Source organism: Rhopalosiphum padi, chromosome 1 (assembly GCF_020882245.1).
Source record: "Rhopalosiphum padi isolate XX-2018 chromosome 1, ASM2088224v1, whole genome shotgun sequence".
Classification (NCBI taxonomy): Eukaryota; Metazoa; Arthropoda; class Insecta; order Hemiptera; family Aphididae; genus Rhopalosiphum; species Rhopalosiphum padi.
Genome location: NC_083597.1, coordinates 20,580,140 through 20,606,454, shown reverse-complemented (window position 1 = coordinate 20,606,454; position 26,315 = coordinate 20,580,140). Strand labels below are relative to the sequence as shown.

At 30.6% G+C, this 26,315-nt stretch overlaps 1 protein-coding gene across 3 annotated transcripts in view; it reads left to right on the top strand.

Annotated features, from left to right (window-relative positions):
• The window catches only part of LOC132917692 (ras GTPase-activating protein raskol-like), a 130,055-nt gene that overhangs the window by 16,624 nt on the left and 87,116 nt on the right, over positions 1 to 26,315 (top strand). For 2 of the 3 annotated variants that reach the window (XM_060978545.1, XM_060978544.1), the window contains exon 1: positions 517 to 1,281. The exons of the other annotated variant lie outside the window; for it this stretch is intronic. In XM_060978545.1, the coding sequence (XP_060834528.1) occupies positions 657 to 1,281 (625 nt within the window). In that variant the 5' untranslated portion in view covers positions 517 to 656. Of the gene's footprint in view, positions 1 to 516; positions 1,282 to 26,315 lie in introns of those variants that run through there. 3 annotated transcript variants of the gene reach the window in all.

Genomic DNA, 26,315 nt, shown 5'->3' with positions numbered 1-26,315 from the left:
TGTACAACATTGTAGACAAAACGTATGAACGCGTTCACGTGATGTCTAGGTATATTATACCATTTGGTCAGTAAGGGGGGGATTTCCGGCCGGCGATAGGAAAAAAAACATTTTCTAAACTTTCGGTGGGAGTAAAAAAAAAAAAAATTGTAAGTGTAAACTTCTTACCTCGAGAATGCGATGCAACAGACCACGGTTTTACTCCGCAATTCCATACGAGCGCATACAAGCGACGGGGTCGCCCTGGCACTGCGGCCGCGAATCTGTCGAAAGCCGTACACAACAATAATAATAATAATAATAATCGCCCTACATACGCGCGGCGCGGCGTGGAGGTGGCGGTGGACGATCGCGTCGGACCGGTTTTCACCGTGACCTTATAATAATCGACGCGCGCGGGTAGAGGCCGCCGCCGCCGCCACCGCCGCCACCACCGAAGATATCAGGTGCCGCCGCCTGCACCGCCGTCGCTCGATGATAATACTCGCTGGCGTGACGACGGTCCAGTCGTATCGCAGATTCCGTTACGGCGCCGACCGGACCGTGTTCATATAGCGCGTGTGTTCGTATAGCGCGTGTGTTCGTGCCGTGCCGTCCGTGCGTGTTCTCGCGTGTGCGTTTAAAAACGAGAAAAACGCATCCCCCGTCGTCGGGCAATGATCGCGACGACGACGGCGGCGGCTGCTGCGCACTGTTGCGACGGCGAGGAACTGCGCGTTCCCGGATCGCCGCAACCGTACGCGCGCAGGGTTCGCGGATCTTGGCGCGACTATTTGGATCCGCCGGACGACGGCGTCGATCTCGTCCACGACCCGTACGTCTACGACGAATCGTACGACGACGAAGACGACGACGACGTTGACGACGAGGAGGAAGACTCCTACGACGATTCGTACGATGACGACGACGACCGCGACGAAGACTGTTCTTGCTGTTCGCTGTGTTCCTCGGGCGGCGGCGGTCCCCGCGGCCGGGACACGCCGCCCACGTCGTCCCGATCCTCTTCCTCGGCGTCGTCATCATCGTCGTCGTCGTCAATCGGTTTGTCCGCGGCCGCCGATATTTCCACTGCAGCACTGTCGCCACCGACGCTCAGGCACGACCTCAGGTCTCCGGTTTTCGAACCTTCCATGCGCGGCTCGTGCCTGTGCATACGCTGTCAGAAACGCCGTTACTCGTTGGACTTTTTCAAGAGCACCGACTTCAGGCGCGGCATACCGTCGCCCAACGTGTACATGATCGACGAACGATCGTGCAAAGTCGTCCACGATTACATTCACGGTAACCAAACCATTATATTATTATGAGATATAATTAGATCCATTTATCTGGTCCATTTTTTTTTTTTTTTATGCACTTAGTAAATTCATATTACAAATTCGTTTTTGTGATTCCATAATTTTCAATTAAATTTGATTTTAATTCATGATTTCAATCTGGCCACGAGACAGAATAAGAGCAAAAATATATTATTATTGGGCAAACCTTAGTAAACATCATATTTCGAATATTTAAGTATATGATTATTCTTGCGTGATATGTGCCATTAGTAACGATTACCGTCCGTACCAGTGCGGCAGTTACCTGAAATCCACCATGCTAAATATGTCTGTCAATTGATGGCAGTTTGCTATACTTATTAGTTATTATAAATTATGACTATAAAGTATAAATATCAAAAATATATAAATTTAGTTAATATTACGTATTTACGTCTAACTTTAGATTTTTCATACGGAATATCGCCACATTGAATAACTATCATAACTATCCTAGGAACTTGCCGACGGTAACGCGAAACATTTTGATAATATTGTCTATAATCGGACGGCGCGCGAAATGGACGTGAATAAAACAGTGAGTGGCCGCTGCCGTTTTCTTTTGAAAATAACCGACGGAAAATATTATGAATCCGCTATAGTCGGCGATTCCAGTATTTTCCGCCGTTAGATGATGTTTAGGAAAATTACTTAGGTATAACATTTAGATTAATTTGAAAATCCAAATTAAACTTTGGTAATATAATCGTGCTTAGTGAGTAAGGTGCTTAGGTAATTCCTTAATAGTGAGCATCCCTTGTCATGAGTTCTAAAAGATAGGTTTGTGAAATCCAAGTTAAACCCTGTTAAAATAGCTGCTTTTAATAAATAATTCGTTTTTTTAAAAGTTATATCGTATAATATTGAATTGAAAAATGTATGATTTAAGTATAAAAAACTGCTGAACGTATATAAAAAAATCATTCTATATGAATGTAAAAATGCACCCATGCAGTAACATCTATTGGTACAGTAAAATCGTAACAATTACTAGAATGGTAACGAGTAATGACCCAAGTACTATAAGTACTTATAAGTACATATATTAATGCATTATAACAGTTAAACATATGACAATTTTATCAAATAAATCAGCGAAAGTGTAATAATTTATTGTTTTTAATCGCTTATACCTGTTACTACACTACGATATTAATGTAATTAAAAATTATATCAAACACAAAAAAAAAATCAAGCCCTTAAATATAAAAATATTTTATTTTCAATCTTTAAAACGTATTAAGTTAAGTCCAAAACACTTGTACTTTATACAAAACCAAAATATTGATTGAAATTCTTATTAATTTTGTCTTGATCTGCTTATAACAGTTGTAAGTTATAACTATAAAAGAAACATATTTTTTCAAACATCTCGAGTCTTTTTTAAATTCGATACTGACGTAGTATAGTATAGTATTAATTATTATCTTTTATAATTAGTATTTAGGTTGCGTTTATAGATAACGTGACAGTTTTTATAATTGTTTTCCATTTATATATTAGGTACCTTATCACAAATCAGTAATCACTCGTGTACAGTGTACCACATAGATGCCAATTATATATATTTTCACAAAGTATTAACGTCATTTGGTTCCTCTTATTTTTAATATATACCTACCAAACGATATATACGTGTACAGTATACTAGACACTAGTTTGCCTTAAATTACTACGAGTTAGTGTTTGGTGGACATTGTGAAGTTGTTTTTTTTTACACTTTAATTTCCACAGTTTTCGTTTAGGTACCATAATTTCATCGTAGATGTTCTTACTTAACGGTTCGTTTTTAACGAGTTTCATTATTATTATTTTTATAGCTCGTTTTACATGGTATTTTACATATTATGCTATTTACTTTTCAAGCGATAGAATTCTAATCGTAAAACGGTAAAATGTAAAACAATAAAATATTTCATAAAAAAGAATATTAATTTGTTTCTATTTTATTAAACAGGAGCTATTTGTAATAATATAGTATTGCGTTTTTTAAACAATTTTCTGAATAATTAATCGTATATTCTTTACTATTTTATATTATAATTTTATATATGGTCTAAAAAAAGTAAAAATACGTAAGATAAAATTACATTATATTACATTGCATTTAAAGAAAGATTGAATCAGAAATAGCATTATAAATAATTCACAAATAAATAAGTATTTATTGTATCAGATACCATAACATTTACTACTTATTATATTAAGCATATTACGTTTTAATGTACCTACTACCTATACTTTAAACATCATATAAAATATACATCAGTAATGGCATAATTTTCAAACTCAGTAAAAGCAAAATGTTTTGTACATTTTTAAACATAATATTACATAATACTTCAAATTTGATTACTTAATCATGCTCTTTTTTTATGATTTATAACGTATTTTATGCCAAATTACTAGTATTACTACTGATGTATATTTCTAAAGAACAATGTTATGTACAATTATTTAAAAATTATACCATTCTATAATTTAACAAAGTATAGAATTAGTATATGTAGTAAAAATTAAATTGGTTTTACACAAGTTTTTCTTGGTCAATAACTCTTTTGTAATATATATCCTGTATTCTAACTTTAAAATAATTAATAATATTATGTTATTGAAGTTTTGAATATAGGTACATATTGTAAGACTTAAAAGTTATATTATGTTTAAGATTATTCTAGTAAAATTGCTTTAGTAATTATATTTATTAATTACTATTAATCAATTAGATTTCAGACAAAACTTATAATGTAAACAAATTCTATAAAATATTAAACATGCAAGTGCCTTGTTTATAATTTCGTATATTTGCTTACACTTTTCCAGATGGTTTTATTATTTATATAAAATAAAATGCTATAGCTTTAGTAGGTACAGTAAAAATAATTGTAGGAAATGTTAATTCATTACAAACTTTCGTTATAATATAACTGTTAACAGTATATTATTTCAACAATATACATTTGAAATTTTGTTGCAAAGATTTCTAGTAGAATATGCCTTTGTTTTATTTTTATTTTATGGTTTCTTAGCCAAACTGCTTTGAAGGTTTGTTGTGTTAATAGTGTATTCCATACGTAAACATATTCGTCTCAAGGGTTTGAGTGAGTGTTTTAAATCCTGTAATGTTTTATTATGCTAATAAGTTTAATTTTAAACTAGTTTTAACTTGTAGTAATACATGCCGTGACCGTAGTTATTAAGAGAAAAAACGGAAAGCAATTAGGGCCCCGAGGGTAATTGAGGGTTAATTTAACTCGGCTTCCTTGCTTCTGTTTTTAACCTTAAATTATGAAGTCTTTGTCCGCTAGTTTCAAAATAAAAATTGAAAACGAATTTGTGCGTGTGTGTGTTTTGATGAATAATAACGTAGTTACGCCTATTAATACAATTTGATAAAAGTAACAACAATAATAATAAAATTATGTTAAATCGTTTACCACTTATTGGAAGGTCTAGTTCAAACTTTCGCAATGGCGAATTTGAATTTTGAAAATTCCTAAATATGTTCGATACATTTGTTATTAATATGTGTCTAATAATCTTAATATTATGTTTCAAAATTGCTCTCGAGGCGACGCACCAATGTAACATACGTAAATTGGCACGTCATCTCTTCCGCGTGACCAAAGACTAAAATATAGGTATGCACTGCTGTACATTGTATATTTTTTAATCTGTAAGTAAACGGTTTAACTCTTTTAAAGCGCTTTCCGTTTAAACGTTCGCTCGTAACAGCAACAACAACAATCAGTTAATGTCGTATTTATGTATACAACGGGTCGGGCTGTGATGTGAGGTGAGGAGACCATATATATAATATATATACACATATAATAATATATACTGCATTACCGCCGCTGTAATTATAAATAGAGATTTAACCCGAGTCGTGAATCGGTTATTAACATAATAATAACAATAAATAATTCGAAGGAGGAAAGAAAATGTATTATATTATATATATTAACAGGTCGGGTAAAACGGAAACGGCCGCGCGGGTGCTTATAAGTTATAATAATAATAATAAGACGAGACGAGAGAAAGAGAAACGACGACGATGAGTGTAGTAGCCGTCGTGAGCACGCACAATGGATACGTGTGTGTGTGTGTGCATGTATGTATGTAAATTATGCAAGAATCCCCATCAGGGAGCAGAACATGCGAATTTATTACTATAACGTCCGTCAACCGGTTTTGCGAAGGGCCGGGCCGGATGATCTGATTTAAACCGTATTTATTTGCTCGCAGCGCAAAATCGTCGTAACTTGCGTGTTCGCGCTAGGACACGTTAATAACGATATTATTATCTTCGTTGTCGTGTGAAACGGAACCTTTTCGGCTTTTCGACTTTTTTCCACAGTGTTCGCAACGACCGACTCTGGCGGCGTACGCTTAGAAAAATGAATTTCCCGGAAACGACATGACCGACAATCGCGTCGGATGCAGGTTATAGGACATAATAAACCTTCGCCACATTATTGTTTGTTGTATATTATATTATTGTTGTTGTTATTGTTATTATTATTGTAACAGTAAATATTATTATGACGGAAACTAAACGTCGAAAACTTCTAGAATCTCGCGTGTGTTAAATATCAACGACTCATCTGTTATTTTAACCAATTTTTTATACAATATTTTATTCGTTGTTGACAATATTTTACCATTTTCCGTATTAAGTATACGACAATGGATTTCCTAATAAACGTATTATCAATTATCGCACACACGTAATTTCTCATTCTCAGTATTCGTTTTCAAACAAAACGAATTTAGTTTCCCATGTGAATAAATAATATTGTGTACACAAATTATAATTTTACTGTACTCATAAAAATTTTATTTTTCTGCGCTGCCTCTGCACCTATATACAATCACTATAAATACTATAATACATCACGCACTTGACGTTCAGTGATATTTGATTCGCTAAGCATATAATTCAATACGTCTATATTATAGAACACGTAGTACGTTTCACGAAATATCTATATGTATGTTAAACTATACAGGGTGGTTCACAAGTCACGCCCAATGTTTTCATTTAATAATGAATTTCTTTAAATACTGATTTTTTAAATTTTTAAGAAAAAAAACATTTTTCACTTCAGAAATATATTTTATTACTCCTTAGTTTTTTTATGGAATTAAAAGAAACAGGTAATATTAACCATTTTTTTTTCAAATGAGAACTGATACTTTTTTTTATAAATTGTTTGAAGATGATATTTTTGAAAATTCCCATGTGTAAAATTCTCATTTATATAAATAGAAATTAGAACTTGTAGTCTTTGTCTTTACTATATAAGGATATTAGTCTATGATAAAAGTTTCAGGGATATGGTCATTCAGGAACTGTGATGATTTGAAAAATGTAGTAATGAATAATAATTTATTAAAATTTTGTAATTTGCAAAAATGTTTCAAATATAATAAAAATTACATCTATTTTATATTATATGTAAAAAATTAATAAAAGATTAATATATACTATACTTTTTGTTTAAAATATAATAAGTATATCTTAAAATTCCAACCATCAGCATTTGAATAATTACATTATTAAAGGATAAAAATGAAGTAAGCATGTGGGTAAAAGTGCTTAGTGATTGGTGATTCACACTATATTATACGAGTACTCGTAAAATAATTATGCCATGGTAATGTTTTTATTAGCACCACCCGTCTGTTATTACTTTATTAGTTGTTTATATTACGCGTCACAATGAACATTGCTAAAAGTAAACATTTGCAAATATTTATTCATTTTGAACATAACTAGGTACATTTATCTGATTTTAAACGTAGGTACACATTGTATTTTATACCATGGTCCTACATTTTGATGGCTATAATAGTATATATAGGCACCATAAAAATCCGTATAAAATATCAGTGGATATGATGTATATGATTTTGTTATTATGGGATATAATATTATGCGTAAAATTATACGCACGATTACACATTTTGATAGAAAAAATATATAAACGTATGTTATTAATATTATTTTAATAATATATGTTATTATCCAATCTGGCGTAGGGACGTGCCGTTATAAACGATATCCGCAATTTTCGTGACGTGCAAGTTGTATACAAGTTGTCGTTCCATTTCCCCAGATTTGAGTGAATATAATATTACGAGTATAATAATTTTGTTCCATAAACGCGTTTAATGTTTATCCCATCTGTAGCTTGTACGAAATATTTCTATTGTACATTCGTGAAAAGTATTGGTGTGCAGAGCTTTTTTAAAAGGAGGTCAATATGCATTTTTGAATATTCTCTGCAGATTACGCAATGATAAAAAATATTATAAACATTTGCATTTAACTTACTTATTAGTTATTAGTAATAATAATAACATATTGACGTATATCGTCTCGTGATGGCAGAAAATATTATGCTTTCATTAATTTATCATATTTTATTTTATTATTACCAATCAACTTAACTTATACGAAAAATCACACACAAAAAAATTATTGAAAACCTGAATTTTTGTATTAACAATAAATAAGACAAAAATTAACCAAGATGGACATGACACCTCTTCTCTGTGTGTGTAATAATGTTGACGTATTTGTAATATTGTGATCATTTTAATCGTTAATATTTGCATACCTCATCAACATTTTTTACGCTGTTTATCTGATTCGATATTTTGATTTAATCGTGTGCAGGTAATAGCTAAGCATTTAAAATCGAATTTGAATTTGAATTTTTGCAGTTAATGGCTCATTCCTGTTTACGCGTTTCAACTGTTAGAATTGTATAGTTTTTGTAATTATACGATCTCTCCTCGGCGGTCATGAGTCACGAATACAGAAAAATGTATGAAACAACAGTTAAATATTATAAATTATAATTAAAAAGAATTTGATTAGATATATAATGTTGTAATAATTGCAATATTGCATGTGTTATTGTTTATACCTATAATTACCTACCTAATCTTTTTTTAAGGGGGCTGGTGCTATACATTTCGTACTTGGATTGATTGATTGTACATTGATATATGTTTATAAATTAGATCAACCCAATATTATGTTTGAAATAATTGCTATGTACCAGGTGTTAAAAATTTAACTTAGAAAAATGCATTGATTCATTAAATTTGATATAAACATAAAATGTATGCTTAACCCTTTTTATTTATTATAGCTATTAATAAATATATTTGTACATATAATAATAATTATTTAAAAAATATATTATTGATAGCACAATGCACATGTACAAACACTGCAATTATACAAATCGAAAGTTTTTATTTTATTATTTTAGTATACTGTGCACTCTTTAGCACCCCCGCGCCGAGTGTATAATATGACTATCACCCGAGTTCGAAACATAATGCATAATTATTTGAGTGAGATGGACCATGGTCCATGACTCATGTGTATCGTATAAGTGAAATGATTGAAATGATGTAAATGCTATACCATGAATATATGAAGTCAAAAATCAAAAGATTGTTTGCAAAATTAGCATCGACGACGTTTTGTTTTTTTAGATTGTGGACGTAAATTGCTTTTTAAAATTTTAATTAGATATCTGTATTGATGACTGTATTAACTTATATATTATTATAATTTATTATATATTAATATAATTTAATTTGTTTGTACGTTTTGAAATATATAGCTTAATGATGTAGCTTCCGAAATACGCACACGCGATTTAAATTGTAAACTTCCTACGTAGGTAGTCTTTTTATGTACAGTCTCTGCGAAAAAAACAAACATTGTCTCTGTTAAGAGGAAGAGAGAAAGGTCAATTGGCTATAATAATAGTCGCGACCTGTATTGATGAAGCACGCGCGGGGGGAGGGACCTTGATTTCCTTAAACTCTCGTACGTTTGTTTGTGGGTCTAAAAAATGTTTTTTCAACTGCTCCTTCTTTCCACCGCGACCTCCATAATAATATGTAATATGTAATGATACATCTGTCTGCCTTTTTGACCCAGTATTCGGCGCAGCTCCATTTTGCGTGGGGTGTGGTCTGCTACTTACGCACATATAATATTATAGTGTTCTCGAAAATGCGCATATGTACTTATATATTTTATTTGCATTGTATTTGTACAGATATAGGTATACCTACACACACGCATTATTTTATCCATGACACTGTTTATCATAATATAATAAACTATACTCGTCGATAGTTGAATTCAATTGGGACCCGCCTTGCATTGGTGTCATTTGTAGGACAAAGACAATGTTCATTCTTACAACCGTGATTTATTTTTAAATACTTATACAACTTCATTAATATCCGATGATCATCATTCATCAATCTTAAAACATAAATCCTACTTTATTTAAAATAAATAAGTATTAGGTACACCTAAATTAACCTATATTTTCAAACAAAGTCAATGTAACAATATGTAAAGTAATAGTGAATCGCGAGTACACAATTCAATGGTATATTTTATATTATTATCATTATTATAATTATTTTATATATTTTTTTTTTTTAGATTTTATTTAATAAGTAGATAAAAAATATCTAATATTTACATTTAAAATCGATCAGAAACATTACAATAATGTAGTTCATAGTTTAACTGTATTTGTTCATGTCAAAATGACAGAGAACAAATTTTATCTTGTGGATTTTAGGCCAGTTGAATTACTGTTTCAAGTTTTCAATTAGGGCATAGGGTAGCAAATATTTTCAGCATAACGGTACTGAGGAATGATGATATGTCAATAATTTCACTCCGATTCGTATATATCATGTTTATATTTATCCTTGATGCATTGCCGCCCGGGATACTATCGAACGTCTATTTAAGTTCCATCAATTCAAACTATTTTACGTTTAAATTAGATAATATACATATTATATACCTACTACTGCACGTATTAAATATAATACACATCAATGAATATTCGTTTAAAAAAAAAAATCAGTGACGCACGCAAATTGGACGATCGTTATTAATTATCATACATCTACTATTATATAATATTTTGTTCAAACTCTACAAACGTCAATAATAAGCAATAGCTAATAATTATCGTTATTAATTTTTGTTCGTTAGTAGATAATTTATAAATCTATAACTGTATATGTGTAGGTTACGTATTTACATCTAAAATATAAACGTTGTGTTACTAGGTACATTCGTTAATTATTTTTTTTACCCGTTGAAAACCTACGCGTACCTGATTTACAGAACTATACACGATGCTATTTTTACAATAATTAACAGAATTGGCGTTTCGTTTTTTATACTGTAATAAAAGTTATTTTTAAATATATTTTTATAATATTATCGCTATTTGCCATTACTCTACGAGAACACGTTTGAAACAGTTAAAATAAAGATATTAATGTGCCGTTAAAGTTCAATGTTTCTTTTGTGCACACACAAGCGACGTCGGAAAATTTCCTCTAAAGTTGTTGTCGCCCCATACGAATACATTTATGCATAAATACATGTATAACAGAGGCCAACAAACTCTTAAACTAGATTGCACAAGGTTATATAGCGTTTCCATACAAATCTCGCGTATATTTTTGTGCAAGTGTGTATAATTTGATAATAATCAACGGCACGACTTTTGTTATGAAAATATCTAATAAAGTAATAAGCCATTTGGCTAAGACTGTAATATGTTGCTATGTAGAAATGAGTAACGTCTATTAGTCTTCGAATAATATAATAACAAACTCGGATTGGGCACAAAACAATCGATTTATTCTGAGTCAGGTCTGCACTCTGCAGCAGTGTGTCATTCGGTCAATTGATCTGTGTTTTTCCCCTTGAACGTTGACAGCAATTCGTCTGCATCGTTGATCATCTATAATGACAGGAATCCTTTCAAAATAAGTTCGTCTTACAGTCACGATCTATTATAATGATCATCAGGAGACGTCTGAAGAGAAAGGCCTTACCATAATAATACATGGTATTGGACATAATATATTATACGTATGCTTCACCGTGACTCGGACGACGCTAATATTCATCCAGCGATCACGCATTGTTTAAAAACAATACTCAAATTTCGTACGCTGCGTCCTATAATAATAATATATATTGTACATCAACATATTTTGTAATATTAATTATAGATAGCCATCCGAATTGATCCGGTGTTTGGATGAAAAATATAAATACAACATATTGTCGGTAATGAATTATAAGTTTTTTTTAATGCCTGCACATATTCCTATAGGTACCTGTAGCTATTATAAAATTGCGCGTTGATTCGACTCAGTATGCTATCTCAATTCAATTCTACTATGGCATTCACGAGTGTGTATTTTAAGAAGTGTTGGTTTCTCACTAGCTGTTTGCCAATAAATATTATTTAAAAACTATTTGCATCACATAGTACATGCACGTGTATTTAAATATATCATTGAAAAATATTTTACAGTAATGTGTTGGATAAATAAAAAAATAGTATCTATATGTACATTACACACCATGCGTGACCACTGACCAAACCGTATGGATGTATTACTATCGAGTTCCATAGGCTCAACATTTACAAATAATTCGGCCGGAAAAATAATTTAATTAAATATAAAAATAATACCTAATTGAGACAAAACACAATATTTAAAAAAATATTGTCCTTTCATTTTACACACATTGGAATGTCAGTATAAAATATTATGATTATTACTTATTAGTGTGTATCAAACGCTTAAAAAATTATATAATTAATAATAACTAATTAAATACACGTTATGTATTTTACTGCAATTCAATTTTTCTTATTCATTATTATTATTGTTAATAATGTGAAATATCACTACCAAGTATCGGTGATCAACTTTATATAAATAACACTGATCAATATTTGTATGAAAAAGCCATCTTATACTACGCTGTAATTATATTTCATATCGTTGTACTGTTAATTGTTATTAATTAATGATGTACATAAAATAATAGGAAAATCCAATATAAGCTATTGGACTCATTTATATAGGATGAAAATCAACCATTAACATAATTCCAGATATGAGACTGAATTGTACAACTCCCTCCCAAACTCGTACCTACCAATCCATAATTTCAACAAATAAATTTACACCATAATAATAATTATTCCAAAATACATATTTTTTTTAAAGTAAATCTACCACTACAACAGTTAGCGTGTGTACATTGTACAATGTATAATAATATTTTATCAACACAACTGCACAATCATAATTATTGTAGTAGACGTGCAGACATGCAGTGTATCATATTATCTGTCCAGAAAATTATGTTTAGAATACTTCCTTGACCTGTTTATTATTCACTGCACGATTCATTAATAGTTAGTGACTTACCCTGTATAGCTAACTATCATGATAGCATGTTGTTGTTATACCACTGCTTTTACATACACATTACACTTATAAAATATAATATATTTTAGGTATGCGTACAGGGTGTCAGGCAATTCATGTCCTCTTTTACCTTTTAATAATGTATTCGTTTAAATTCTGATTTTTTGGAATTTTTAGGTATAGTCAAAGAATTGATTCGATACTGTCAGATCAAATACTCAGATTTTTATATCATTTATAAGGAGTAACCTGGGTTAGGTTAGGTTAGACCTGGGACAATACAAATTTCTATTATTAAAAATAAGGACCACCCTTTTTTTTTGTAAATGCTAAATGGTTTCAATTATGAAACTTTTTTGAAAATGTTAATTTGAATGAGTAACTAATTTGAACTGCAATTAAACGTATATTGTTTACAATCAAAAAGATAAATTACGCGATCAATATTAAATATTTATGTAAAAACGTGTGTATACTACATATTATAGTAATAACTAATAGTATTAGTTATCAGTGTACATATTATAATATTATTTCAAATTACCTAGCTAGCAAACCAATTTTTACTATAATAATATTATATTATTCAATAAGCTATTTTTTTTTCAATATAGATATACGCTTTTCTTAGATGTCTCATTAGTTTTTAATGTTATTACTTACTTATTTCAGTTTCTAAGGTGCCTACAAGTAGATTACAGGAGAACAAAAGTTGACTTCGAAAGTTTTCAATACTGTTTCGAATTGTTTAATATACCATCTTACTCATATAATAATAATATATTTTTTAATTTATAAAATATGTCTCAGTAAAATCCGTTTCGTGAATCTACTCATCTCAAATTCTCAGACTATCGTAATAAAACATAGATACCCACTAATGAGAAGTTGATGATGAGGATGCAACATAATTTAAACGAGGAATTTCATTATTATTATTTATAGTGGAAAAGACCTCCAGAATATATATATATATAGTGTTCTTCGACGGTGTAATTCACATACTTCTCGGCATTGCCGTTTACTACACTACTGTCTACTATTATAACGTTATACAATGTTACAAGTTTACAACGTCGTTGTATTTACTCTGCTGCACTGTAGTGAATAGTGTTATGATTTTTGTACACACGTGTCAGAACGTATTATACGATATATGAGTATAATATAAAGCATAAATACTACAGTTTTACGTTTTAGATTATTTTTCTGGTTTCAATGAGAAATTGTATGGAATGTTTCTTTAATATCGTGGTTCTCTGAGATCAGGTGGAATTATCCAAGTTTAATTAATAATTTTATTTACCATGCAGCATACCGTCATTCAGAATTTCCTTGGCTATTGCTATGGTATTACATATCCATATATTAGGTGACTATAGTTACTATACCGACCGCATATACGACTGTAGAATAAATCACCATCGTATACTGTTGTATATATTTTTATTAAATTGTAGATATAATCTATTTTATTTATAAAAAGAAAGATGTGTAATATATAGGTGTGTAACTCAAAGTTTTTGGTAGATTTTTTTATAGTTTTAACCTACATGATATTTTCAAAAATGTACTTTAAGCTTTTAAAAGTATACACAATTTTGAAAATTCTTATCTATAAAGCTAAGCAACTTTTGGTGTATTTATGTATAATAACATTTAATTTAATTGCGTTGTTATTTTTATCTTGACCGTATATTAAAAATATATTGTTTAAATAGTAAATATTATTTAAATGTTTGAAACCGTGCACTGGTAATTTACGAAATCTGTTGTACAACTCGTGTGATCGTGGACGTATTCATAAGTATGAGGGGAGGGGATAACCAAACCATTTCTCTGATTTTTTTAGCATTCCTACATAGTACATATTCAACATCCAAAAAGTAAGAATATAATATTTTTTTTTGCCATAAAACATTTTCGTATAATCTTTATCCCCTTTCTTACTCATGTACTTATAAAAATCATGCTTGACGTGGCTTGCATGTATAATTTATTTTTGTACTCGTACAGGATGATCCTCTTAACATTGAATACTCATTATTATGGTCAATTTTCATTAAAAATTGTTTTCACGTTTGTAGAACTTAGGACTATTATTCACTTTTGATTAAAAAATGAATTACTCACGCGCGATAGTAATTTTGTCAATTGTTTTTAGAGACAACCAATGTCCAATACTTTTTATGAAAATATTATCATATAAATAAAAATATTTAACTTTCAGTTTTTATTTTTATAATGTGTTTTTATTGTTTATAAAAGATGTAAAATAGGAATCATTCTAAACGTTAAATAGGTTATCTACTTGTAAATAAAGAATGTAAATGATACATATTTTTTTTTTTTTTGTATCAACATTGTCATAAAAATATTTATAAAATAATTGTAAATTTAAAAAATCAAAATTGTATATAATAAGAACTATATTAGAAAAGATAATGTTATAAAAGTACTTTTAACTATGTTAAATCCCTTTTCTTTTAATTGATTGAGTTATTGATGAGTTTTTACTGTTAAAAGAATCGCTCTGTATATTATGTACATTGTGTGTGTGTATCACACGAATTCTGAGCGCAAGTATCTATATTTTATATACAGCTATTGTGTTACGCGCCCGACCGAATGACGCGACACATTCCGCCGCCGTGTTCTTGCCACAGCAATCGTGGTTACGACGATATAGTAGACGATAACGACTGGCGTGCCCAACTACAACTGTTAGGACTTAGGCAGTTAGGTACATATAATTGCAGAATACGTTATTTTATACCTAGACCGGGCTATACGTTATATAGAAATCGTCGAAAGTCGTCGCACCACTTTAGCCGGCAGTATTTTGTTAATATTCAATGCGTGTGTATTCCGACCGAAGCGTGTCATTCAAAGAGCAATAGCCAATAGGTAATGTTTTTATTGTGTAAGTAGAAGATAAAATAATCCCGGGTGGAACTACGACGTGAGCCACTTTATATTATTATAAAATACATTTGTTAATTCGTTTATTGTTTATGAACATTTTTATTCAAAACTATTAATTCTAATTATTAATATACCTTATTTTAAACTGTTTGGAATATTAAAGATGTCATCTGGCTTTTGTTCTTAGATCTAAGGGAAGACCTCACCTCATATTAACTCGTAGAAATGTCTATAGTTCCATCTATATGAATATAATATATTAATATGTATTATAATATACACGCGAGGTTTCACAGAATCGAAAATATAGGTATCAAAATAATTATGACGAATAAACGTCGACTTCACTTTTATATTATGTGTACGTAAATACGTTTATTGGTTTATTGACATTTTAATAACATTAAAATTATGTGTTATTATATAATAAAAAGGTGTTATACGGTGTAGTTACAAAGTACATATATACGGTATACGCACACATGTATAATATATGGTGCATCAATAGTTTATATGGCGTAAAAAAGGAAGAAAAAATAACGCTATCGTTCCAACGAGTTCGTTGATCTGCCAGTGAACAAGAAGAAGAAGTCGGAAAAAAGTCACCACCGTTATTATTATTGTCAATATAGAATATACTGCACACACAAGTGACTATTGTCGTCGTTTTCTCGCGCGCAAAGTATACCTATGTTTATATATAATATCGAATATTCGAATATATATATAAATGTAGGTACTCAGTGTCGGCAAGTGGTGACGGGGGGTTATGTACAAGTACGATCACCGTCTCGATTATCCGCCGCCCGTACGTCCATTTCTATCGCGTATATTATATATATTTATTATAAACAGTGAATGTGTGTTAGTACGTTCTGGGCCAGCGGAACTGCAACAGTATCAGGATGAATCCGATGCACCAGGAAAACACCTGCGAAACGATATAAAATACTATAATAATTATGTGACAATTATTATTATTTTATATTTATACATAGTATCGACAGTTTGACCGGGTTATTATATTATAATAATATTACGACTATATATACGCGAATGGTTTATGTAGGTATATAACTTGGAATGTATGAGTGTCGTCCAGAAAGTAAGGTTACATCATTTACAGAGATTATACTACAGGATACAAGTACCTACGGTATATTTATTTTTCTGCATGACCCAGTGGTTGTGTTTTGACGTCGTAGTTGGGTAGTTCCAAACATATGTATTTTTATAGGCGTAGCACCAACTTTTATTACCAGTAATCGAAGAACTTACGCTGCACTTCTTTTTTTTTGGCACTTTTCAATAACTATTATAATTGTCAGACATTTTTATTTATTTTTATTTATTTTATGCCACAATTTCGAAAATCTAGTTTAATGACTAAATAATAATTGTTATACTACTATGATTTCTACTTTAAAGGCATTTAGATTCATTTTTTTACAAAAATATCATACAAAATAAGCTGTTAACATTGCAGTTATACTAACTTCTTTCTTCTTTTTTTATTTATCAACCAAGATATTTTGGGGAGTTAATAATAGCTTACGTATACGATACTATTAGTATATTACACACTGTAACGGTATATTATATAATATAACCCTGAATCTATCGTGTATCTTCTACCAGCGATATAATATACTTACGGATACGAATAACCTTGGGCCCAGCACCAATGTACCGAACGCTAAGCGTACTTCTGCAGGAGGATTCTCAATTTCCCACAGGAAGAACGAGATCTGACAAATAATATAGACATATATTTCATTATTGCATACACGTTAAAAACTATAATTAATAATATGCCAATGCCTGGAAAAAATATTACGGATTTCATTAAATTTTGGACTTTTAATAACTCTTTTAAACCATTTAATTAAATAAAATTACTGCTAAGTAGTAACCTAATATGATTAAATTCACTTTTTTGATTTACTCACACGATTAGTTAGAATATCAATTGATTTAGGCGTATTATATATTTATATCTATTATGTATCTAAATACTAAATAGTAAATACAATAATTCGATTAATTAAAAGTGTACAAAAAAATATCCTGCAGCAGTTATGATTGATTAATTCCCAAAATTGCTTGTTATAAAATCATACTTAATTAACATATACAGATAAATAATTACACACTTAACATCATGACTAGAACTAGGAAAATTCCTTGAGCAATTCATAGGTACTGTGGAGTATAGATTATTGCTTATGGACGCAATTTATTGATGGTTTATTTTTAGGTATACGTTTATTCTCATAAAAGTCTTATATACATATAATTATAACATATTTTTATATCACAACATTTTCTTTCGTTTTGGTCACTCTCGATATGAATGAGTCGAGAACGAGTTAGCTTTAAGTCTCATGTTATGATATTTCTATACAGTCTTGCGTTCGTTAATATTCCACTGAGGTCGTTAATCCACTGTGCCGTGCAAGAAAGGTACGAGAACCCGAAGTTAATGCGTACTGATTTTCGTTTTTCGGTTATGTATTTTTGCTTTTGTTATTTTTTCAACGACCAAAGATTCTTAATCTACATTAGGTTGCCAAAACATGATACTAAAACATTATAATGTATAACCCATGCATCAACATAGAAAGAAAAAAATGTTTAGATGTCATGAAAAATCAAATTTTAAATTTAGGGTTCGCTACTTTAAAAATGTTGAGAATCTATGTTGTATCCTACAAAGTACACATATATGTTTTTATGTATAAGGTTGTTACAAAATTAATCATAGCTTGAAATAACAGTAAACAAAAATATCATCCGTTAGATATTTGAGTATAATGTTTAAAAAAATCGATTTTTTTTTTAATTTTCCCATTGTTTTCATTTTTATTGATTCAATTGCCCTAATTGGTAAATTCGATGTCTGTTAATAAAAAAAATCATTATAGGTTACACAAATTATTTCTTTATTGTTTAAATTATTTAGGTAAGTACCTATAAGGAATACTATCGTACTAAATACATTATCAATTATCATTGAATGAAGCGTATTGAACCTACTTACCTGATTACTCTTACCCCAACTCAATTAACTCAATTATTGTACCAAAAGAGAAAATAATATTATAATAAATACGATCAAAACCGTCTATGCTATCGAAACTAATGACTATAATACACTATTCTATAATTCAATAATTGTATAATAACGTGAAAAGTCAAAAATATATTGTTTAATGACAACTTGATACGAGAGCTAAATAACAGATTCAAATTTTTATCAGAGTTGTTATCTTCTCTGACTGAATGAAAAATATTGCAAACATTTATGACTATAGTCACATATTATGTATAATAGACCTCTGGTTATTACGTATTAGTAAATGCTGTAGTATGTCATCTGCAGTTATATTATTTAGATATTATGTTAGACCTTTAGGTTGGGTTAGATAACAATTTCCTGATTACTATCACTTCCATAAAATATCCTTCTTTATATTAAACGTCAACAAAATATAATACGATTTTACGAGTATGCAATAATATAATAATATTATGTTTCAACGGTTTTTTAAAACATAATTGTTCAAAAGTGCTAAACACTACTCAGCAACCCACATTGTCGCCTATATTTTTACAGTAATAACAGCTATATTATATATAGGTATCTGGTACATTAGTATAGTGTTCGAGTTTTTGTAAGATGAATGATTTGAGATCTCAGTTCTGAGAACGAAATGTATAACCTACAATACGATAATAATGAATAATGAATATTGATGAAAGTGGCAAGTAATTGTTATTTTACATGCTTCTCATTGCTGCCAGAGTGCCAAGTTAAAAAAAATACATTCCGCTGATTCAAGTAGGTACTATTAAAATGGGTGTTTAGATTTATTTTATATAATACCATTGAATATTTTTTCCTCGTAAAATTTACTTACGGCCGAAACGGTATTTATTATGTTTTATTTATCTATAAGTTGTAAATAATATTTTTTACTATAAAATATATATTATTATGTTGAAAACATCGAGTTTAAGTTTTTGATTTCTGGTAAGATTTTGAATTGATTATTATTCTATTTTTTCAAGGAGGACAATTATTATTATTTACAAAACAGCAAATTATAAGTGCCGTGACAAAAACGTTTCATTTTAACTGAATTCAATTAAATTGTGGTTTAATATATATAGTTATGCAGTACAAAAATGGTAGTTAAAGGTTGCAGTAAGACCACAACATTAGTCACTCTTATTCGGTCACGACATATTGGTAACTATATCGATCACACTCAAGGATTAGTCCACTTGATAACTATCCCGATTGCCTTACTCATTATTACACGCGTTATGACACGAACGAGATAGCAAAGCAGTCCAGATGAGACGTGCTAAAAATAGATAATTACTTCGTCTTCTAGATGTGTGTCCGTGGTTGGGTTTATGTCCAGCAAGATCGTCACGATTTCGTTTGCCTGAAAAATAAAACAAATTTATACCCAGTAACGATATTCTATATAATATGGTATTATTTTAATATAATATAAACTTGCAAAATAAATTTTCTTTTCACTACCTCGTGAAATCTAAAAATATGTATGATATAATGCCTTTTGGTTGAACATTCGCCGCGATACACAATAATATAGGAAACGGTTAAACGCGATTACGAGTGGCTATTGTATTTTCCACTAACTGTGCCACGGTTATCCGTATAATACGTGCACGCGCAGCGACAACGGTACACTGCGAAAGAAAGGCGAAACCGCTTTTGCGATCGTGCGCGATAAGCAATAATTACCGATTAAAAAAAGAGAGTGTAATGATATTTTACGTGTATTGTAAAAAGAATAATAATAATGATTTTCATTAAACTCGCTTATAAGTTATAGCATTGACGTTTGCCCGTATAAGAATAAGGTGGCATACACCATGCCTGCACACGAGGTTGCAGAGTAGGAAAAAGACGCTATAACGTCCTATAGCGTATTCTATAGTCGGTATAATAATAATAATACATTTTACACCTACGCGAATAAATGGCGCGCTAAGTGGTGCAAGTTGTATATATTATAATAAATAATCTGTACGACTTGTGTACCTACTAAACTCAATGCAGTTACTTCAAGTAATGTTGTACCTACTATGTACAATATATTATAATATAATAAAAAATATTAATATCCATATATCATATAGCTGGTAATTATATGTAAATAATGGATTCAGAATTTTATAATTCGAAAAAATTAACGGCAATCGGAAACCCAAGTCGGGTTTATATCAAGCCGACCAAACAGCAACTTTTTATTTTCCACTAAACCGGAAGCAAAGTGGATTAAATTCCGTGATACATCCATTCTGGTGACACAACACACAATGTTTGTGTTTCTGAAGACATTCTCGTATCTGCTCAAAAAGTTTCTGTTTTGTTTCCGTTTACGTCAAAATTTGTCTATTTTTTGCAAACAGGTGTTGACGTGTCAATGTGACATTCAACAAAATGTATTAAAATCACAATTTTTGTTTCTGTTTTGTCTTTGTAGTGTGAATTGAAAAATAAACAAACGTTTTATCTCGTAAATGTTTCATTTTTCTGTTTTGGTATAAATGAAAAGTTGATGGTTTAGTTTGGTCATTGTTTCATATTCGTTGCATAATTTACAAATGTTTATTGTTTTGTCGGTTTGGTGTAAACCGGCTATTATGATTTCATGTGTATTTACTATTTAACGTTACCATAATATTATTATTATTGTTTGGTCCTGATTTTACTCACCGCCTTTGTAACGTCACCGGAAACCTTGCACAAGGCAAACAGCCTCAGAAATCGTTGTAATACATCCAATAGATCAGCCACTGGTTCGAAACGTTCCGTTGACAGGAGCGCTCGGTGAACTTCAAACACCGCAGCCGCAGCTGTTATCCCAATTTCCATTAGTATTTGCGCGCTATACACTCCGCCACTGGTCATTTTTCCTGCGCGATCAACCAATACTTTTCTCTGTACCCTGACCGCTGAAAGTTCTTAGCAATGACGATGGTTGAAACAGATATAAATACATCGATTAGTTGGCTCAATTGCAATGATGGTTTGCACAATTTTTTAACATCATATTTCATATTTTTCGCGTGTTTACACATCACTCTTTGTTGTTAAAATTATATTGTGTATTTGTGTAGGATGGGGAATTATTATTTTTGGAAATTTTAACGGATTTTCAAACATGATACTATTATACATAAATGTATACATATAAATATAATATTTATTTATATATCGATATATCTACTAAAATACGTTTAAATGTTTACAAATCCTCCGTACCGGTGCTATTATACCTATTTACCTATTCTCATAACTTGTTGAATGTTAATTAATTCTAATTAATCATTAGAAACTAATGAAAGTATGTATACATAAACATTTTATAATCAAGTAAATTTCGCACAGACGAGAAGTGTGTATACAAAAATATAGGTATTACGTGTACAAAATAATAATTGCAATAATATGGCAAAAATATAATGCAATCAATTAGGAAATATAACTATGCGTAGGTGAACAAAATATTGCTAATATTTCACTTTGTTATGTTATTTATATAAACTCTCTCAAAATCCACTTTCGCTGATGAGAATTATTTTAAATTTAAATAAAAAAAATAATAAATGAATGGAATGTATAATGATCATTGAGTAATACAATGTTATTTAGTCACATCAAACTTACAATAGTAAACAATACTATCGCTAATTGTATCGAATTATACTTGTATATATAGGTATCTATATGCATTTAATAATGGAGTACAATATACCACAAACTTTCTTGTGTCATATTATCTGTATTCATGTGACAAAGTAAGTTCCAAATCCATGATCCATTTTATTATATACCTAATAATTTAGCAAGCTTTCTACATGCTTTCTACATAATTATGTTTTTATTACTACTTGTCTATCATTATTATTATTATTTACGTGTGATAAATGATAATATTATTTACACAAATATATGCATCTCTGCATCTATGAAATTTAAACAATTAATTTACATTTTAAATACGTTATCCGGGTATTGCAAGGTTAAAATATTTCTTCAAAATTGATTCCGTGTGGTTGGTAAACTTTTCTGTAAAGGAATTTAAGTTAATCGGGTTCACAGCTGCGTTGTTTTTTGTGTTATGTCAAAAGTTGAGCTCAGCCAACTCTGTAAATTGTCCGATAGATTGTGATTATTGAATGATATCATGATTACAACGACCAATTAGAATACGATAAATAGCACACGATTCGATGGACAACAAAGCTGCAGTAAACCCTTTACGAATGGTAGTTACAATAAAATGGTTTTCATACCATGGTATCAATTTTAAAGACACATTTTTTACATGGAGGTATCTGAGTATTGCATTATTTTATTTTTAAAATATTATACCTTTTATATTTATACAATTCGTCGTCGTAGAAAATGCTTCTATATAACTAAACCAGCATCAAGAAATAAATTACCTAATCATAGTGTAACGTTGTCAGATGTCGTCGATTGACGATTGGCGATAAATTATAATAATATTAAACTGTAACCATTTTTTAAATTTAAATTTATAAGGTCTATTCACATCAACAAATAATAAAAAGGCTATGGAATAGCGAAGGTAACCGGTAAGGTTATCTTCTGTGTATGTTACAATTTTTTAATATTTATATGGATTTTATATATTCAATTTTAGAAAAATCTCTCGAGTCGACGGCCGCGTCGTACCCATATTCTGTGTTCACGTATATATTAAGCACACCGAGTAGTTGGAATCGCTCGTATGCACATTGCACATTATATATAATTATATAGAAGATTCGCGTAATTTATATTATAATAATGTAATACGCGTGTATAGGTACTTAGGTATACGCGACGGATAAATAATTACGCATTAATATTCCGTGGGTATGTTTTGGTACATAAAACTTAATGTATATATACCTACTATGAATTATAGTATTACTATTTTTATTATATTTATTTTGAATATTAATCGATCGTACGTGGATATGTGCGACGAAGTCTTTCCCCCACGCTCCGGGGCGTTTGTAAAATATTACATACCGCGGCCGATTAAAAAAATTTCTCATAAGAATACGCGATCGAATGTATATGTATATAATATACATAATATGTATGTATGTACGAAGACTCGTAGCTAATGGCATCTCCGTCATTATATTATTATTATAGTTTTCGTCATCGTACTACATATATAATACGAGTTTATTATACATACATTTTTATATATTTTTATTATAGTTTATTAATTATTACTGCTGCCGCCGCAGCAGTATGTCCTAATTTTTCAAACGAGTAAGCACACGCGTAGGCAGCTATGGATTAATCACGATTTGTGGTCCAACAAAACTGTATATACATAGGTACGGTGCATAATGTAGATATATGGCGCTGCATATAATGCATAGGTTATATATACATCGGTATTACTCAATATATCTATAATAATAAATAACACGGCTATATGTATTATAAAGAGTGTGGACACTCGACGTCTCCAACACTCCACCCCGTGCTAATTAATTTCCTAAAGTAGACGAGTCACGCGTGCAAGTGCTAACTATATATGTATAACAATACGAGTTGGTGACATTACTGTGTGAACATAAGGCGTATAAACATACTATATACGGGACGGCTAACGGTGAACGATTCCGGTTTCAAAAAAGAAGGGTTGTAATACTATCATACAAAAATCGCATTTAGAAGAAAAGAGCCAATTACTTTCTGTTCTCTATCGTTCATAGGTTATTACAAACCACATCTATATAGGTATATTTAATTTCATCGTCAACTTGTTGGACGTATAAATGTCAGTAACATAAGAAAAAAATCGATTATAACTAAAAGGAACAAACCGTTTGTCCCTTTGTATACCCATCCTATTGTCCCTATTATTTAAAAATAATGTATATTTAACCTTGGCTAAGATAGGTACTTAATTTATTTTATGCCATATTGTATGCAATGGTTTTCATGAAATAAAATATTGTATTCAGACTTTTCATCCGGGATACACTCCGACCATTGTACAGAAACGTCCTTCGTTCAAATATTGGTTGGTGTCCACTATAGTCGATATGAGAATATTTATATAATGGCTACCAATGACAATATCATATACGAGTAATATCATTTCGTTTTATCAACGTCAATTTTATATACGTACCTATGCGTAATAATACTGATAAAACTGTTTCATTTTGGATTCGAAAATACGTAGGTACCGATACAAAATTAAATCACACCCAAGTCTACAGTATTATTTGTTGTTATTTGTACATTGTTTATGTAGTATAAATACACATAATACGTACTCGTTGTAGAGCTGCATCCATCCGCCACCAATTTGTTTAGGTTGTGATGGCATTTTTTGAATTCGGCACACATCCGGCAAAAATTAATTTCCGAAAGTAATGGAATGAAACACAAGAAAATCTGTTCAAACATATGTACATAAAACGTGTATTGTTTTATGCACTAAGTATACCTGATAGTGACTGATACAAAATATAAGTAGTAAGTAGATACTTGACGGTAGTTGGTGCACATAGCCTTTAATATGTATTTCATGTTATATAATATAAATACAAAATTGATCTGGAATGAGCAATGGTATAAAATATAATGTAGGTATATGCAAAATCTAAATGCTATATCAGCTTAATGTTTTTAAATTAATTCAAATATTTTAAATGAAAACCGAGGGTACTTCGAATGCGTCGATAAAATCAAACTAACTTGTATACACATTCAAAGAAATTACGTTTACCTATGTATATTATATACAATTTTTTTAGACAACAACTATTAATTTATGCACTAATACCTCCGCAAATTGAATATTTTTTTTGTGGTTCTCAAGGAAATGTTTGGTTAAGATGTATTTTTTTTTTATTACAGTGCGCTATTAAAATTGAATTTGAATAACTTTGCATTGAAGTGCGCGCGTGAGGATAGTTTTACAATTTATTCACTGGTTTGGTTTAATAAAATTATATTTATTTGACGATACAGCATAATAATTAATAACTAATAGAATTATCAAAAAACGCCTCCCCCGGCCAACACCTGTTATATTATTTTTATGATCCTACCTGGAATATATCTTCCGGGTTTACTGCACCACGATCGCGATGCGACCGACGTAACCAGTTGCTACTGAACAAACACATAGATGTTACCGCCCAATAAGACCAACCGGACAACGTTCGGCCTGTAACGTCGTTTAGTAGAGAGTATAAATAGATTGTTTGATGACGACCGGAAGAAGTACTTTAATGGGTCTTACAGTCACCGGAAATATGGCACTGAATTACAATTGTTCGTGTTGTACCGACCAACAAAGTTATCAATATTTGCACGTATTGCGGTATAATTCGGAACGCAATTTCCGTAGTCGACGATTCGGAAGTGGCCCAGTCTCTGTACATAAACACGCACGACGCTAATGCTAACAACCCGTTTAGCGTGTAGCGTTTAAACTGAAAACAAAAACCTAATAATACAAATTACAAGCCATAAAGAATTATTTTTCAAAATGTCCCATGTAACAGGAATACACTGCATTAAATAGCACTGCAGACATGCCGGTAAATTATCAAAGAATCAAATTTCCTCGTAATTTTGATTAACACGCTATTTTCGCGTTAAATTTATTAAAATTGCCTATAACGAACAATTTAGAAATGAATCAGTCTTTTTAAAAAAAG